The sequence below is a fragment of the Sus scrofa genome, chromosome 5, assembly GCF_054392235.1.
Source record: "Sus scrofa isolate SSC_HxYL_T2T_F1_AM1 chromosome 5, Sscrofa_HxYL_maternal_Yorkshire_Landrace_v2.0, whole genome shotgun sequence".
NCBI lineage: Eukaryota > Metazoa > Chordata > Mammalia > Artiodactyla > Suidae > Sus > Sus scrofa.
The window spans coordinates 86,337,323-86,354,590 of record NC_139387.1 but is presented as its reverse complement, the minus strand read 5'-3'; the positions used below and the strand labels follow the sequence as shown (position 1 = coordinate 86,354,590).

Genomic DNA, 17,268 nt, shown 5'->3' with positions numbered 1-17,268 from the left:
GAACCTCCATATGCTGCCCGTGTGGCCCTAAAAGGAAAAAAAAACACCCCTCCATTTCCTCCCAGATTAGTATTGTTGATTATTGTTGACTATTGTTTAAGATCACTTCATCCTAGATGGGTGGGTTTATTTGGGGGCTCTCCATTCAATTTCTTTTTATCTATGGGTATGTTTTTTAATGCCAGTATCATTGTGTTTTATTTGCTTTGTACTGTCATAGGAAAATGGGAAGTGTAAGCTTCCAAGTTTGATTTTCTTTTTTAAGTTTGTTTTGGCTTCTTAGGGGTCCCTTGAGATTCCATATGAATGTTGGGATCAGCTTGTGTATTTCTTCCCAATGGCCTTTCTGGGTTTCCAGAGGAATCCTATGGAGTGTGTAGATTGCCTTATGTACTATTGCTATCTTAACAGCACTCTTTCCATTACCATTAGATGTCTTCACATCGATTTAATTTTTCTTTTATTTTTTTATCCATGTTTTATAACTTTCAGCGTCTTAGTCTTATGTATTTACTTATTTATTTATTTATTGAATTTTTTTTTGGTCTTTTTGGTCTTTTTTTTAGGGCCGCCCCCATGGCATATGGAGTTTCCCCGGCTAGGGGTTGAATCAGAGCTGTGGCTGCCCGCTTACCCCACAGCCGCAGCAATGCATGTTCCGAGCCGCATCTGCAACCTATACCACAGCTCACGGCAATGCCAGATCCTTAACCCACTGAGCGAGGCTAGGGATTGGACCGGCCTTCTTAGGGACAGACACTATGTCAGGTTCTTAACCCACTGAGCCTTGACAGGAACTCACAGTACTGAGCGAGATACTCCCTTCTACTTCCAAGAGTCATGCAAGAAAAGGACTCTTCAGACAGACCCCTCATTCATTCCTTCATTCACTTCTTAATTGGTCAACAAATAGTTACTGAGGATTTACTGCTGCCCATGCTGTACTTTAGGTGTTGCTTGTTAAGAACAAAGACAGGAGGAGACACATTTTATGTCATTTCTTCCTAAGTTACTATGGAGCTGTAGATCTTGCCAGTGATTTTTTGAGAAGGGAGCAAAGTGGGCATTAGGTCTCAGATCTCAAATGGGACTTCCCGAGAATGAAGTGGGATGTTAGCTATTGGTCAGATAGGTTGATTTATAATTGATGCATAGACAAAAGTATGAGAGAGAGGGGGGAGCAGAAGTGAAGGGGTAGAAAGGGCAAAAATGAGAGAAGAAAGCAAGGCAAGAGCTGTAGAAATGGCTGGTGAGGCCATGAGGATTTTCTTTACTTTTCCCCTCCAGTTTTATGGAGAGATAATTGACATACATCACCATATAAGTTGAAAGCATATGGCATGATGGTTTGATTTATATATATTATGTATGTGTTATATGTATAATATATACACACACACACACAATGTAAATAACCAAATGAAGGAAAAGAAAAGGAAAAAATTCTCCTTGTGATGAGAACTCTCAGGACTTAGTCTCTTAACAACATCCCTATGTTCACACAGCTTGTTACCTGTAGTCATCATGTTGGACATTACATCCCTAGTATTTATTTATCTTACATTGGAAATTTGTACCTTTTTAAAAAATGTGTTTGGCTGTACTCATGGCATGTGGCAGTTCCAGGGCCCGGGATCGAACCAGATCTGCGGCGAAAAATGCCATGTAGTTATGCTGTAGGCCACAAGAGAAGTCCAGAAATTTGTACCTCTTGATCACCTTCCTCCAATCCCCCCCCATCCCTCCCTCCATCTCTGGTAACCGCACATCTGCTCTCTTTTTCTACGAGTTTTCTTTGTCCTGATGATAGCTCTTTCTGTCTCCTCTTCTTTCCCACAACTTTCCCTCCTATTGTGAGGAGGCAGTGGAGCCTGGCTTAGGAGCTAAGCCTGGGCTTCTTGGTCAGCATCCTCCTCAGAGCTGCCTTCACCTCCTGGTTCTTCAGGCTGTAGATGAGGGGGTTAAGCAGTGGCGTCACCACACTGTACTGCACAGACAGCACTTGCTCCAAGACTGAGCCGGAAGCTGGAGTCATGTACCTTGAAGGGAATGGCACAAAGAGGTGAACTGAGCTCAGGGCAGTGGCGGGGGTGCTGTTGGTGGCCATGGCCCATCCCATTCTAGGGGCACTGCAAAGAGGGTCCTTAGTGCTGAGTCACTGTTGCTGATAGCAGCATCTAGAAATAACTCAATGGTCATTGAAAGTCAGTCATTTCTGCCTTCAAACACATCCGCATACGAGTGATGTTATACAGAATTGTATAGAAATTGCCCTGCAGAAAAAGGAAGTTCTGCCGCATATCAAGTGCTGCATGCTGGAATAGAGCTAAAAACAACATGATGCAGTTCTGTAGCACTTCATACTTTTCAAAGCATCTATCCTTAATAATTATGATGAGGAGGATTTTTTCTCTTCTTCTTTTTTTTTTTTTTTTTTTTTTTACCATTATGCAGCTGTGTGTTTTCATTTTGTGATGACTGTTCCTCACAAAACTACATGCTAATCCATAATGCTGTCGTTGTTCCTAATGTTTATGGTTCTGGGATTTACCCCAGAATCACAGCACATTGGTTTTTATAATGCTTAGTGGAACAGACCTTTTTCCTTTTGGGTACATTTGTCTTTTCTTTTTTCTCTGTTTTTAGGTCTGTACCTGTGGTATATGGATGTTACCAGCTAGGGGTTGAATCACAGCCGGACTTGCTGGTGTTCGCCCCCGCCACAGCAAGGCAGGACTGAGCTGCATCTGTGACCTATGTCAAATCCTTAAGCCACTGAGCAAGGCCAGGCATCGAAGCTGCATCCTCCTGGGTACTAGTTGGGTTCTTAACTCGCTTGGCCACATTGGGAACTCCGAGGTACATTTTCCTTTAACTCAGAAAAGAAGCCTAGCTTGGTAAATAAAGTGAAAGATAAAAATCTTTATGTCTGAAGATTTAGCACAAATAGGAACTCAAGTTAATAAGATTCAATTTGTGGAAGCATCTTGTTAAGTGTCACTGGGAATATTTCTCAAAGAATCGTTTAAAACTTTTTTTTAAACTTCAATGTTGCCCCTTCAAATTTTTTTGTTTTTTGAAATTGGAATGTTCTTTGTGGGTTCTGATGCATGTGGTTAAAACAATTTCATTTACTCTCATTTCTTTCCTTGAATTTATTCCTTATAACATTGCTGTGAAGTATGTGGGAGAAATCTTCTACCCCCTTGTGGTAAATGAGGAAACTGAGAAGGTTGAAGAGATTTGTCCTCAGGCTCAGGTGAGCTCCCCTGGATCATTCTTTATCCTTTCCTGCCCCCGACCCCTTCCCAAGTAACAAGCAGGTGGGAAAACTGTAGCGCAGTCTATGCAAAGCCCTCTCTAGCTCACTGGTAGAAATCACAGGCCCTTCGTTGTTCTTCCTCCTGGTAAGCAAGGACCCGTCAACTAGAGCGTGTATGTTTGAGAGAAACACGGTAGAAAAGAGCATGAGGTCTGAAGTCAGGCAGCCTAGGCATATGCTGTGGCTCCGTTACTAGCTTCTTCTGGGACCTTTGAAAAAGTCCCTGGCCACTCCTGAAACTCAGGTTTCTTACCTGAAAATGAGGTTAATATTTCTCTTGTCGTGTGCTACATACTAACATTGAGCTTGATTGTGTAAAGCAGCTATTGTGTGTAGAAGGTGCCTGATAAATCGTCGTAGGACAAATAAGCTCTGAGACCCATCTTCTAGACTTCCATTTCCAAGAGAAATGGCCTCTGTTTCAAGGATGATATGTTTATTTTAATTTTAATTTTTGCCTAGCACTGACAAAAGCGCTACCAAAAGCTCTCTGGTTTCCTTTTGAGAACTCTGACATCATAGTTAATGAAAGGCGGGAAGTCTTTGGTGTTTATGTGAGCTTATTTTCAGCGTTTGAAAACTGGGCCTTGGAAAGAAAATAGATTGTTTTGTGATCCACACATCTAGTCAACAGCAGAGCTAGAACTCTAACTTCCAGTGCAGTTCTTTTCCTGCTCCTTTGCAATGACATGTGCAAAAGACTGAGGCTCCTCTCGAGTGAGAAAGAGCCTGCAGTTATACTCAGGTGATATAGTATGGCATACCTGGACACTCCTGAAGCATAGAAGATGGTGACCACAAGGAAATGAGATGAGCAGGTAGAGAAGATCTTGCTCCGACCTGTGGCAGAGTTGATCCTTAAGGCTGTCATGATGATACAGGTGTAGGAACCCAGCAGGAGAACAAGGGTGACAAAGCCGAGAATAGCTGTGCTTGTCAGGATGAAGGCAATGCTAACGGAGGGGTCAGAGCAGGCCAGCAGGAGCACTGGGGGAAGCTCACAGGCAAAGCTCCGGACAAGGTTGGGGCCACAGAAGTGATGCTGAGCCAGGAGGATGGTGTTAACTAAGCCCGTCCCCATTCCTATGGCCCAGGATGCTCCCACCAGGCCAGTGCACACCTTCCTGTTCATAGCCACCGCATACAACAGTGGGTGGCACACAGCCTGGAACCGGTCATAGGCCATGACTGAAAGGAGGCAAGCTTCAGTGGCTGCAGAAAATATGACCAAGGAGATCTGGGCGAAACACTCAAGGAGGGATACAGTCTTCCAGTTGGAAAGAAGGTGCTCTAGCAGCTTAGGGACAATGATGGAGGAATAGAAGGCATCCAGGAAGGAGAGGTGGCTGAGGAAGAAGTACATGGGGCTGTGGAGGTGGGAATCAGTACTGATCACCAGCAGCATCAGCAGGTTCCCTGTGAAGGTCAGGAGGTAAGCCACCAGGAATGTTACAAATAGTACTGCCTGGATGTGAGGGTTGTTAGATAGTCCTAGGAGAACAAATTCGGTGACCGTGGTTGTGTTGCCACCTTCCATGGAGCATTCAAGTTTCCTTTGCGAGGGACTAGAAGAGAAAAGAAGGCTCAAGTGTGTTTCGAGTCTCAGAGTGTGGCTGGGGATGGGGCAGTATGAATAAAGCTTCAGGAGTGACCCAGCACAGAACATGTCGTGGAAGCAAGCTTGCCATGCCAGACCTCATCAACCCTTCCCAGCTCAGGGCAATAAGCTAATCTCAGCTCAGGTAGAGATGGTTGGAAGGAGGAGTGTAGAGAATCAAACCTGGAAGGAAAGACGAGGAGAACAGAGATGATCCAGACTGGAGAAGGAAAGGGAGTTGTCAAAAGACTCCAGGGCACTGGAGTGTGCTCTTCCGTACAGGAAGGCTCACTGGCGTAGTGAATAAGCAATAAGCATTTTGGCCAACCATCTGGTTGACAGGCTGTGATGCAGGTTTGAATGACTGATAGAGGTATGGGGACACCTACTGATGGCACAAATCATTTCTCTGTCACTGTAGGTTCGTGAATAAGTCACTTGGGCTTCTCATTAAAGGGAATCGGGCAAAACTAGATGGTTTCTGTCGTCCATTCCAGGTTAGACGTTCTACAGCTTGGGGGACAGTCTTCCTTGGGTATATCTGCTACTAAATGGAAATGCTCTCCCCTCCTGTGTCTCCCTAAGCCTAGGTGGCCCATGAGTTGTCTTCTTTCGCGGAAGTTGGGCACAAGGAAGCCGTCAAATTGGAGGTGAGGGCTGTGCTCATCAGTTTCTCTAAGGGCTTCCCATTCCAGGATGTATGTGAGCCTATAATGTCCATTGTTTGCCCTGTAACCTTAGGGCTTAACATGAGAGTGCATGAAGTTTGTGATATTCTCTGAGTTGGTACTAGGGGATCTGGATAAAGCCCAGTCAAATTTGGACCACCTTCTATGCATCACAGGGAGGGAAAAAGGATAAAGAAAAAAGAAGAGGAGAAGTTAAAGAACACCAAGACTACTTAGGATAATGTGCAGTTAGAGGGTTTGGTCTAGACCGGAGGAAGGTGAAGTCACCCCTCCTCCTCGAAGGGAAACTCAGGATCATGAGCAATGAGGATCTGCTCTCTCTTCATGGCGTGTTCACTCACGAGTTCCCGCAGTGGATAGTTTTGGGAGAAGATGGAGTTGAATGAGAAGATCTGTCCTCGCCTGGGCTCCCTAGGCCAACCAGAGATGCTCTCAGCAGAGGATACCTGAATGGCATCTTTTCCAGCACTGGAGTAAAAGCCCCCGATATGGGTCGGTCTCTGTGGGTTTCTCTCAACTTTGTCCTTCCTTTAGAAGATGCAGGGGTGGTGGAGCTTCTAAGTAAGGAAACATCCCTGTAGTCTTTCTGTCCGTGGGGAAGTTTTCCTGATTCTGCCTCCACAATGACAATGGCCAGAGGGACTTGATCTCAGCCCTAGACCTTGGAGAGTGTTGGAGGTCCCCGGAGAGACCGTTAAGCAGGAGGCCTGGTCTGATCTGAATGAGTTCTCCAGGGCCACTAGCCCTTCCCTGTATCACTCTTGTTTCAGTGAGTTGCATCATGCAAGAGGTGCCCAAGGGTGGCCCATAATTGCTAAAGGTAAAATTAGAGACTTCGAAGGTGTCTTGATTCTAAAGCTTTGAATCCCTTCCCGTCTTCTCTGGTCGTCCCTGTGTGGCCCTTGGGTCCCTGCCACTGCCGCTGCAGAGACACCTCTGGATCCTTAAGCTGCTACACCAAAAGAGATCTTCTTTAGTTTTAACTAGTTGTACATGTCAAAGTCGTCTAGGAATAATTTGGAGTGAATTTGGTGTAAGTTGTGAAGTGGCGTCTACATCCATTTCATTCCACGAGGCGTGCAATTCTTGTTTCTTAACAATTTCTGGAGCAGTTATGGGCTATTTGGCTCCATCTCACTCTGGATGTCCTGTTTCCTGAGTTCAGCAGGTCAGCCAGCAGGGAGCAGGGTGTCCAGTGAACTGTGAGGCAGGCGTGGCCTGCATGTCCCACACTGACCTCAAGGGCGCGCTGAGGGTGCTTTTCTAAACCCACAGCACCTGTGCCTTCCAGGTGGACTGGGCTCTGCCCGGCTGAGGGGAGTTCTATCTCCTTAGGCCGCTTCAGAGCTTTTGCTTTGAGACGTTGGGCGCCAGCGTCCCGGCAGAAGGAGTTCAGCCCCTTAGGACTCAAGGGGGTTTGGGCTTCAGGACAAGCTGGGGCTGCGTGCGTGCTGAGGGGACCTGAGGTTCCTGGAGATCCACCTGTGGAGGCACCGCCCTGAGGAAAGGGTGAGGAAAAAGTGAGGGGAAGCTTCCTGTGTATTGTCCTTCTCCCATGACCCAGGAAGGGCCTGATGTGGACAACTGGGTTCTCAGTTTTGTGTGCGGTGTAGACAGGTGTGAGGTGTCCTTCTTTGGGGTGTGGTGTCCAGTGTTCCCAGCACTGTGTGTTGTGGAGGATGTCCTTTCCCCTTGGTGTGTTCTTGGCCCCCTTTTCCTAAATTACCTGAGCGCATCCATGTGGCTTTAATTCTGGGTGCTCTGTTCTGTTCCTGTGGTCCTGTGCCTGTTTTTGTGATGAATCTACACCGTTTCGGTCACTGTCGCTTCGTAACGTAGTTTGAGGTCTGAGAGTGAAATGCTTCCAGGCTGTTCTCCTTTCTGAGGATGGCTTTGGCTATTTGGGGTCCTTTGTGGTCCGCCCAAAATGTTGGGATGATATTGTCTATATCCGTGAAAAATACCGTTGGAATTTGGTAGGCATTGCATTCGCTGTGCACACTGCTTTTGGTAGAATGCACATTTTAACAATATCGGGTCTTCCATTTTGTGAGTGTGGGGTATTTTTCCATTTCTTTGTGTCTTCTTCAGTTTCTTCCTCAGTGTCTTAAAGTTTTCAGTGTGAGGGTCTTTCCAGGCTTTGGTGAGGAGTTCCTGTTGTGGCTCAGCAGGAACGAACCAGGCTAGTATCCATGAGGATATGGGTTTGATCCCTGGCCTTGCTCTGTGGGTTGGGATGCAGCGTTGTGAGCTCTGGTGTAGGTCACAGATGTTGTTTGGCTCTGGCATGGCTGTGGCTGGCAGCTGCAGCCCCGATTCGACCCCTAGCCTGGGACTTTCCATATGCCACATGTGTTGCCCTAAAAAGAAGAAGAAGAAGAAAAAAAAGACCTTGGTAAAATTTATTTCTAGGTATTTTGTTCTTTTTGAAGCAAGTGTAAAATGAATTGTTTTCTTTCTCTCTCTGATGGTTCATTACTGGTGTTAGAAATGCAATTGATTTTTGTGTATTGATTGTATAACTTTGTTGCTTTCGTTTACTGGTTCTAACAGTTCTCTGCATCAGAAAATTGGATGTACAAACATTGGCATTCAAAAATCCCAGTGTTTCCATCATATCCAGGTCATCCACAGCACTGAAGACATAGTGACTCCTAACATAAGCTTCCCACAGTGCCTGTAAGTTATAGGTGGGCTCCTGCAAGGGTGATGCGGTTCCTGACTCTGTGTGAATTGGATCGTTGTAAGGCTTGGCCTCTCTAAGGAAGTGTGGTGTTTTCTCTATTTTTTCTGGCACGGTATTGGCATGGTGCTTGGGAACGTAATTTTGAACATGCAGAAAACGTGCAGGACACTACAAGGTACCATTTGTCTCCACACTCAGATTCCCCAGCCATCATTCCTTTACCACATTTGCCACTTCACACAAACTACCCCAGTGTGTTTTACCCAAGAACATAACCTCCAAATGAGGAAATTATTATGGTTTACACATTCTGACTCAATCCTCAGGCCCACTTCGACTTTCACCGACTTTCACCATCTGCCGCAACTCTAGAGACATATCTTTTCCCACTCTGATCCAGTTTTCTTCCTTCTGGAACCATGACGATGCTTTCTCAGTGTCACACCCTTGATGGATTTAAAGCCCAGAAGATGAGTGTGATCTGGGTGGCCTTTTCTGTATGGCTTCTTTCACTTAGGATATCTTCAGTGTTCATTGTGTTGTAACACGTATCAGTCCTTGATTCATTGTTTCTGCTGTGCTTAAATATACATAACATTTACCATTCAAACCATTTGAACTATGCCGTTCTGGGGCCTTAAGCACATTCGAATGGTTGTACAAATATCCTCACCATGCATTTTCAGAACTTTTCAGATTTCACTGGGGAAACCCTTCAGTGGTGAAGCACTCATTCCCCTTGGCCCCTTGCACCCGCATTTTACTTTCTATCTTTGAGTTTGACTTCTCTTGTTACTTTATGTAGATCAAATCAAACGGTTTTTGGCGTTTTGTGACAGGGTTCTTTCACTTACCATGATGACTTCAAAGTTCTTATATGTTGTAGCCTGTGTCTGTTTTTCGTTTTTTTTGTTGTTGTTGTTGTTATATGAAGGAAAGGAACTGTTTTATTTCATTTTATTATATTTTATTATTTTTTCATTATTTTATTACTCAATGAATTTATTGCATTTCTAGTTGTACAATGATCATCACAATCCAGTTTTATAGGATTCCCATCCCACACCCCCAGCACATTCTCCCAGCCCCCAACCTGGCTTCTTTGGAAACCATAAGTTTTTCAACGTCTGTGAGTCAGTATCTGTTCTGCAAAGAAGTTCATTGTGTCCTTTTTTCAGATTCCACATGTCAGTGAGAGCATTTGATGTTGGTGTCTCATTGTCTGACCGACTTCACTTAGCATGATAATATCGAGGTCCATCCATGTTGCTAAAAATGCTGGTATTTTGTTCCTTTTAATAGCCGAGTACTATTCTATTGTGCATATGTACCACATCTTCTTATCCACTCCTCTGTTGATGGACATTTAGATTGTTTCCATGTCTTGGCTATTGCAAATAGTGCTGCAATGAACATTGGAGTACATGTGTCTTTTTGATAGATGCCCAGCAGTGGGATTGCTGGATCAAATGGTAATTCTATTTTTAGTTTCCCGAGGCATCTCCATACTGCTTTCCACAGTGGTTGCACCAATATACAGCCCCACCAACAGTGTAAGAGGGTTCCTTTTTCTCCACACCCTCTCCAGCACTTATTGTTTGTAGACGTTTTGATGACGGCCATTCTGGCTGGTGTAAGGTGGTACCTCATAGTGGTTTTGATTTTCACTTCTCTAACAGTGAGTGATGTTGAACATCTTTTCATGTGTGTTTTGGCCATCTGTGTGTCTTTTTTGGAGAACTGTCTGTTTGGATCTTCTGCCCATTTTTTGGATGGGGTTGTTTGTTTTTTTGGTGTATTTCCTTGGTTTTTAAGACTGAATTTCATGTCTTTGTGTGTTTACCACAGTAGTTTATCCATTCATTCATTGGTTGATGGACACTTGGGTGGCTTCTAACTTTTCCTGTTGTGATTAACGGTGCTGTGAACAAGGGTGTATCCATTTCTGTTCCACCTCCTGGTTTCAGTCTTTTGGGTGTGGATTAGATACCTTTATTCTACGTTTAAGTTTTTGAGGAACTGCCATACTGTTTTCCACAGAGGCCGCACCATTTTACTTTATTCCTTTCATGGCAGAAGAACATGGTGGTTTATTGATCTCCCCGATTTTATTTTTAAGTTTACCCATTGATGGCCATAGGCAGTCGTTCTATTTTTTTTTGCTGTTTGGAACAGTGCTGCTGTCAATATCTGTGTAGACCTGTTTTCAGTTCTTTGGGGTATATTTCTAGGAGTGGAGTTGTTGAACCCTTGTTAATTGTATATTTGTGTTGTGAACACAGGTTGCCCCCTTTTCTGTTTCTACGACTAATGTTTAAAGCTTCCAATGTTTCTGCATTGTTGCCAATAGTTGTTGTTTTTCGTTTTCTTGATGATAAACCTTTGAGAACATGGGAAGGATTTGTTGCCTTGCAGTTTTAATTTGCACTTCCATCATGACTCATGGTATTTGACACATTCTTCTTGTTGAGCATTTGTATGTCTTAGGTGGAGAAGGGTCTATTGAAGTCACTTACCCATTTAAAAAGGTGGGTTGTTTGTCCTTCCGTTGATGAGGTTGTAGAAGTTCTTGAAATACACTGAATAACAATTCATCAGATATATACTGTGCAAGCATTTTCTTCCATTCTGTTGGCTATGTCTTCAGTTTCTGAATTGTGTCTTTTGATGCTTTTAATCTTGAAGAAATCCAATTTATCTATTCTTTTTTTGTTGTCGTTTGAGCTTTGCTGTCAGATCGAAGAAACCATGGCTACATTCAAGGGTGTGCAGATTTATCCTCATGTTTTATTGGACAGTTTATACAGTTGTCCCACAGTATCTGTGGAGGATTGGTTCAGGGACATGCCGGACATAGCAAAATCTGCCGATGCTCAAGCCTGTTACATAAAATGGCATTGTATTTGCATGTAACCTGGGTAGATTTTCTGTGTACTTTATTCTTTATCTATCTATCTATCTATCTATCTATCTATCTATCTATCTATCTATTTATTTATGTATGTTTTGGTCTTTTTTGGCATTTCTTGGGCCGCTCCTGCGGCATATGGAGGTTCCCAGGCTAGGGGTCCAGTCGGAGCTGTCGCCACCGGCCTACGCCAGAGCCACAGCAACGCGAGATCCGAGCCGCGTCTGTGACCTGATTTTCTGTGTACTTTAAATCATCTCTAGGTTACTTATCGTAACTAATATAATATAAATGTTTGAAGTGCCGTGTAAATACTATGTAAGTAGATTTGCTGGCACCTAGTAAATTCAACTTATTTCTTTTGAAACTTTTCATAATTTCTTCTTTTGTAATATTTTCAGTCTGGAATTGGTTGAGTCCACGGATGTGGAACTTGTGGATACAGGGTGTTGACTGTAATTTTACCTGTTACGTTTAAGCGTTTATTTATTTTGAGTTGCTTGTTGTAGGTACTATGAGGTAAGGGCCCAGTTTCATTCCCTTGCACGTGGATTGCCTAGGCACTGTTTGTTGAAAACTCCATTTCCATAGTTCCCTTTGTGGCTCAGCGGGAAGGAATCTGACTGGTATCCATGAGAATGCAGGTTCGATCCCTGGCCTCGCTCAGTGGGCTAAGGAGCTGGCATTGCTGTGAGCTGTGGTGTAGTGTGCAGACTCGGCTTGGATCCTGTATTGCTATGGCTGTGGTGTAGGCTGGTGGCTACAGGTCTGATTCAAACCCTAGCCTGGGAACCTCCATATGCTGCCCGTGTGGCCCTAAAAGGAAAAAAAAACACCCCTCCATTTCCTCCCAGATTAGTATTGTTGATTATTGTTGACTATTGTTTAAGATCACTTCATCCTAGATGGGTGGGTTTATTTGGGGGCTCTCCATTCAATTTCTTTTTATCTATGGGTATGTTTTTTAATGCCAGTATCATTGTGTTTTATTTGCTTTGTACTGTCATAGGAAAATGGGAAGTGTAAGCTTCCAAGTTTGATTTTCTTTTTTAAGTTTGTTTTGGCTTCTTAGGGGTCCCTTGAGATTCCATATGAATGTTGGGATCAGCTTGTGTATTTCTTCCCAATGGCCTTTCTGGGTTTCCAGAGGAATCCTATGGAGTGTGTAGATTGCCTTATGTACTATTGCTATCTTAACAGCACTCTTTCCATTACCATTAGATGTCTTCACATCGATTTAATTTTTCTTTTATTTTTTTATCCATGTTTTATAACTTTCAGCGTCTTAGTCTTATGTATTTACTTATTTATTTATTTATTGAATTTTTTTTTGGTCTTTTTGGTCTTTTTTTTAGGGCCGCCCCCATGGCATATGGAGTTTCCCCGGCTAGGGGTTGAATCGGAGCTGTGGCTGCCCGCTTACCCCACAGCCGCAGCAATGCATGTTCCGAGCCGCATCTGCAACCTATACCACAGCTCACGGCAATGCCAGATCCTTAACCCACTGAGCGAGGCTAGGGATTGGACCGGCCTTCTTAGGGACAGACACTATGTCAGGTTCTTAACCCACTGAGCCTTGACAGGAACTCACAGTACTGAGCGAGATACTCCCTTCTACTTCCAAGAGTCATGCAAGAAAAGGACTCTTCAGACAGACCCCTCATTCATTCCTTCATTCACTTCTTAATTGGTCAACAAATAGTTACTGAGGATTTACTGCTGCCCATGCTGTACTTTAGGTGTTGCTTGTTAAGAACAAAGACAGGAGGAGACACATTTTATGTCATTTCTTCCTAAGTTACTATGGAGCTGTAGATCTTGCCAGTGATTTTTTGAGAAGGGAGCAAAGTGGGCATTAGGTCTCAGATCTCAAATGGGACTTCCCGAGAATGAAGTGGGATGTTAGCTATTGGTCAGATAGGTTGATTTATAATTGATGCATAGACAAAAGTATGAGAGAGAGGGGGGAGCAGAAGTGAAGGGGTAGAAAGGGCAAAAATGAGAGAAGAAAGCAAGGCAAGAGCTGTAGAAATGGCTGGTGAGGCCATGAGGATTTTCTTTACTTTTCCCCTCCAGTTTTATGGAGAGATAATTGACATACATCACCATATAAGTTGAAAGCATATGGCATGATGGTTTGATTTATATATATTATGTATGTGTTATATGTATAATATATACACACACACACACAATGTAAATAACCAAATGAAGGAAAAGAAAAGGAAAAAATTCTCCTTGTGATGAGAACTCTCAGGACTTAGTCTCTTAACAACATCCCTATGTTCACACAGCTTGTTACCTGTAGTCATCATGTTGGACATTACATCCCTAGCATTTATTTATCTTACATTGGAAATTTGTACCTTTTTAAAAAATGTGTTTGGCTGTACTCATGGCATGTGGCAGTTCCAGGGCCCGGGATCGAACCAGATCTGCGGCGAAAAATGCCATGTAGTTATGCTGTAGGCCACAAGAGAAGTCCAGAAATTTGTACCTCTTGATCACCTTCCTCCAATCACCCCCCATCCCTCCCTCCATCTCTGGTAACCGCACATCTGCTCTCTTTTTCTACGAGTTTTCTTTGTCCTGATGATAGCTCTTTCTGTCTCCTCTTCTTTCCCACAACTTTCCCTCCTATTGTGAGGAGGCAGTGGAGCCTGGCTTAGGAGCTAAGCCTGGGCTTCTTGGTCAGCATCCTCCTCAGAGCTGCCTTCACCTCCTGGTTCTTCAGGCTGTAGATGAGGGGGTTAAGCAGTGGCGTCACCACACTGTACTGCACAGACAGCACTTGCTCCAAGACTGAGCCGGAAGCTGGAGTCATGTACCTTGAAGGGAATGGCACAAAGAGGTGAACTGAGCTCAGGGCAGTGGCGGGGGTGCTGTTGGTGGCCATGGCCCATCCCATTCTAGGGGCACTGCAAAGAGGGTCCTTAGTGCTGAGTCACTGTTGCTGATAGCAGCATCTAGAAATAACTCAATGGTCATTGAAAGTCAGTCATTTCTGCCTTCAAACACATCCGCATACGAGTGATGTTATACAGAATTGTATAGAAATTGCCCTGCAGAAAAAGGAAGTTCTGCCGCATATCAAGTGCTGCATGCTGGAATAGAGCTAAAAACAACATGATGCAGTTCTGTAGCACTTCATACTTTTCAAAGCATCTATCCTTAATAATTATGATGAGGAGGATTTTTTCTCTTCTTCTTTTTTTTTTTTTTTTTTTTTACCATTATGCAGCTGTGTGTTTTCATTTTGTGATGACTGTTCCTCACAAAACTACATGCTAATCCATAATGCTGTCGTTGTTCCTAATGTTTATGGTTCTGGGATTTACCCCAGAATCACAGCACATTGGTTTTTATAATGCTTAGTGGAACAGACCTTTTTCCTTTTGGGTACATTTGTCTTTTCTTTTTTCTCTGTTTTTAGGTCTGTACCTGTGGTATATGGATGTTACCAGCTAGGGGTTGAATCACAGCCGGACTTGCTGGTGTTCGCCCCCGCCACAGCAAGGCAGGACTGAGCTGCATCTGTGACCTATGTCAAATCCTTAAGCCACTGAGCAAGGCCAGGCATCGAAGCTGCATCCTCCTGGGTACTAGTTGGGTTCTTAACTCGCTTGGCCACATTGGGAACTCCGAGGTACATTTTCCTTTAACTCAGAAAAGAAGCCTAGCTTGGTAAATAAAGTGAAAGATAAAAATCTTTATGTCTGAAGATTTAGCACAAATAGGAACTCAAGTTAATAAGATTCAATTTGTGGAAGCATCTTGTTAAGTGTCACTGGGAATATTTCTCAAAGAATCGTTTAAAACTTTTTTTTAAACTTCAATGTTGCCCCTTCAAATTTTTTTGTTTTTTGAAATTGGAATGTTCTTTGTGGGTTCTGATGCACGTGGTTAAAACAATTTCATTTACTCTCATTTCTTTCCTTGAATTTATTCCTTATAACATTGCTGTGAAGTATGTGGGAGAAATCTTCTACCCCCTTGTGGTAAATGAGGAAACTGAGAAGGTTGAAGAGATTTGTCCTCAGGCTCAGGTGAGCTCCCCTGGATCATTCTTTATCCTTTCCTGCCCCCGACCCCTTCCCAAGTAACAAGCAGGTGGGAAAACTGTAGCGCAGTCTATGCAAAGCCCTCTCTAGCTCACTGGTAGAAATCACAGGCCCTTCGTTGTTCTTCCTCCTGGTAAGCAAGGACCCGTCAACTAGAGCGTGTATGTTTGAGAGAAACACGGTAGAAAAGAGCATGAGGTCTGAAGTCAGGCAGCCTAGGCATATGCTGTGGCTCCGTTACTAGCTTCTTCTGGGACCTTTGAAAAAGTCCCTGGCCACTCCTGAAACTCAGGTTTCTTACCTGAAAATGAGGTTAATATTTCTCTTGTCGTGTGCTACATACTAACATTGAGCTTGATTGTGTAAAGCAGCTATTGTGTGTAGAAGGTGCCTGATAAATCGTCGTAGGACAAATAAGCTCTGAGACCCATCTTCTAGACTTCCATTTCCAAGAGAAATGGCCTCTGTTTCAAGGATGATATGTTTATTTTAATTTTAATTTTTGCCTAGCACTGACAAAAGCGCTACCAAAAGCTCTCTGGTTTCCTTTTGAGAACTCTGACATCATAGTTAATGAAAGGCGGGAAGTCTTTGGTGTTTATGTGAGCTTATTTTCAGCGTTTGAAAACTGGGCCTTGGAAAGAAAATAGATTGTTTTGTGATCCACACATCTAGTCAACAGCAGAGCTAGAACTCTAACTTCCAGTGCAGTTCTTTTCCTGCTCCTTTGCAATGACATGTGCAAAAGACTGAGGCTCCTCTCGAGTGAGAAAGAGCCTGCAGTTATACTCAGGTGATATAGTATGGCATACCTGGACACTCCTGAAGCATAGAAGATGGTGACCACAAGGAAATGAGATGAGCAGGTAGAGAAGATCTTGCTCCGACCTGTGGCAGAGTTGATCCTTAAGGCTGTCATGATGATACAGGTGTAGGAACCCAGCAGGAGAACAAGGGTGACAAAGCCGAGAATAGCTGTGCTTGTCAGGATGAAGGCAATGCTAACGGAGGGGTCAGAGCAGGCCAGCAGGAGCACTGGGGGAAGCTCACAGGCAAAGCTCCGGACAAGGTTGGGGCCACAGAAGTGATGCTGAGCCAGGAGGATGGTGTTAACTAAGCCCGTCCCCATTCCTATGGCCCAGGATGCTCCCACCAGGCCAGTGCACACCTTCCTGTTCATAGCCACCGCATACAACAGTGGGTGGCACACAGCCTGGAACCGGTCATAGGCCATGACTGAAAGGAGGCAAGCTTCAGTGGCTGCAGAAAATATGACCAAGGAGATCTGGGCGAAACACTCAAGGAGGGATACAGTCTTCCAGTTGGAAAGAAGGTGCTCTAGCAGCTTAGGGACAATGATGGAGGAATAGAAGGCATCCAGGAAGGAGAGGTGGCTGAGGAAGAAGTACATGGGGCTGTGGAGGTGGGAATCAGTACTGATCACCAGCAGCATCAGCAGGTTCCCTGTGAAGGTCAGGAGGTAAGCCACCAGGAATGTTACAAATAGTACTGCCTGGATGTGAGGGTTGTTAGATAGTCCTAGGAGAACAAATTCGGTGACCGTGGTTGTGTTGCCACCTTCCATGGAGCATTCAAGTTTCCTTTGCGAGGGACTAGAAGAGAAAAGAAGGCTCAAGTGTGTTTCGAGTCTCAGAGTGTGGCTGGGGATGGGGCAGTATGAATAAAGCTTCAGGAGTGACCCAGCACAGAACATGTCGTGGAAGCAAGCTTGCCATGCCAGACCTCATCAACCCTTCCCAGCTCAGGGCAATAAGCTAATCTCAGCTCAGGTAGAGATGGTTGGAAGGAGGAGTGTAGAGAATCAAACCTGGAAGGAAAGACGAGGAGAACAGAGATGATCCAGACTGGAGAAGGAAAGGGAGTTGTCAATAGACTCCAGGGCACTGGAGTGTGCTCTTCCGTACAGGAAGGCTCACTGGCGTAGTGAATAAGCAATAAGCATTTTGGCCAACCATCTGGTTGACAGGCTGTGATGCAGGTTTGA

At 44.2% G+C, this 17,268-nt stretch overlaps 2 protein-coding genes across 2 annotated transcripts; both read right to left on the bottom strand.

Annotated features, from left to right (window-relative positions):
* Positions 1-1,876: 1,876 nt before the first annotated feature.
* LOC146403505 (olfactory receptor 5BS1-like) lies at positions 1,877-4,859 on the bottom strand. Its single transcript, XM_085024895.1, has 2 exons — positions 4,087-4,859; positions 1,877-2,039 (listed from the first exon to the last, which is right to left on the bottom strand). The coding sequence occupies exons 1-2, from the start codon at positions 4,857-4,859 to the stop codon at positions 1,877-1,879; spliced, it is 936 nt and encodes a 311-aa protein (XP_084881021.1).
* Positions 4,860-13,867: 9,008 nt separating this feature from the next.
* Positions 13,868-16,848, bottom strand: LOC146403504 (olfactory receptor 5BS1-like). Its single transcript, XM_085024894.1, has 2 exons — positions 16,076-16,848; positions 13,868-14,030 (listed from the first exon to the last, which is right to left on the bottom strand). Exons 1-2 carry the CDS (start codon positions 16,846-16,848, stop codon positions 13,868-13,870), a joined length of 936 nt encoding a protein of 311 aa, XP_084881020.1.
* Between the last annotated feature and the right edge of the window lie 420 nt (positions 16,849-17,268).

What these genes read in the sequence shown, in the direction of transcription:
- LOC146403505 (XM_085024895.1), bottom strand. Translation starts at nt 4,859, where the DNA reads ATGGAAGGTGGCAACACAACCACGGTCACCGAATTTGTTCTCCTAGGA. An exon ending in TATGCTTCAGGAGTGTCCAG is followed by an intron (nt 2,040 to 4,086) that starts GTATGCCATACT and finishes ATTCCCTTCAAG; the next exon opens with GTACATGACTCCAGCTTCCG.
- LOC146403504 (XM_085024894.1), bottom strand. Translation starts at nt 16,848, where the DNA reads ATGGAAGGTGGCAACACAACCACGGTCACCGAATTTGTTCTCCTAGGA. An exon ending in TATGCTTCAGGAGTGTCCAG is followed by an intron (nt 14,031 to 16,075) that starts GTATGCCATACT and finishes ATTCCCTTCAAG; the next exon opens with GTACATGACTCCAGCTTCCG.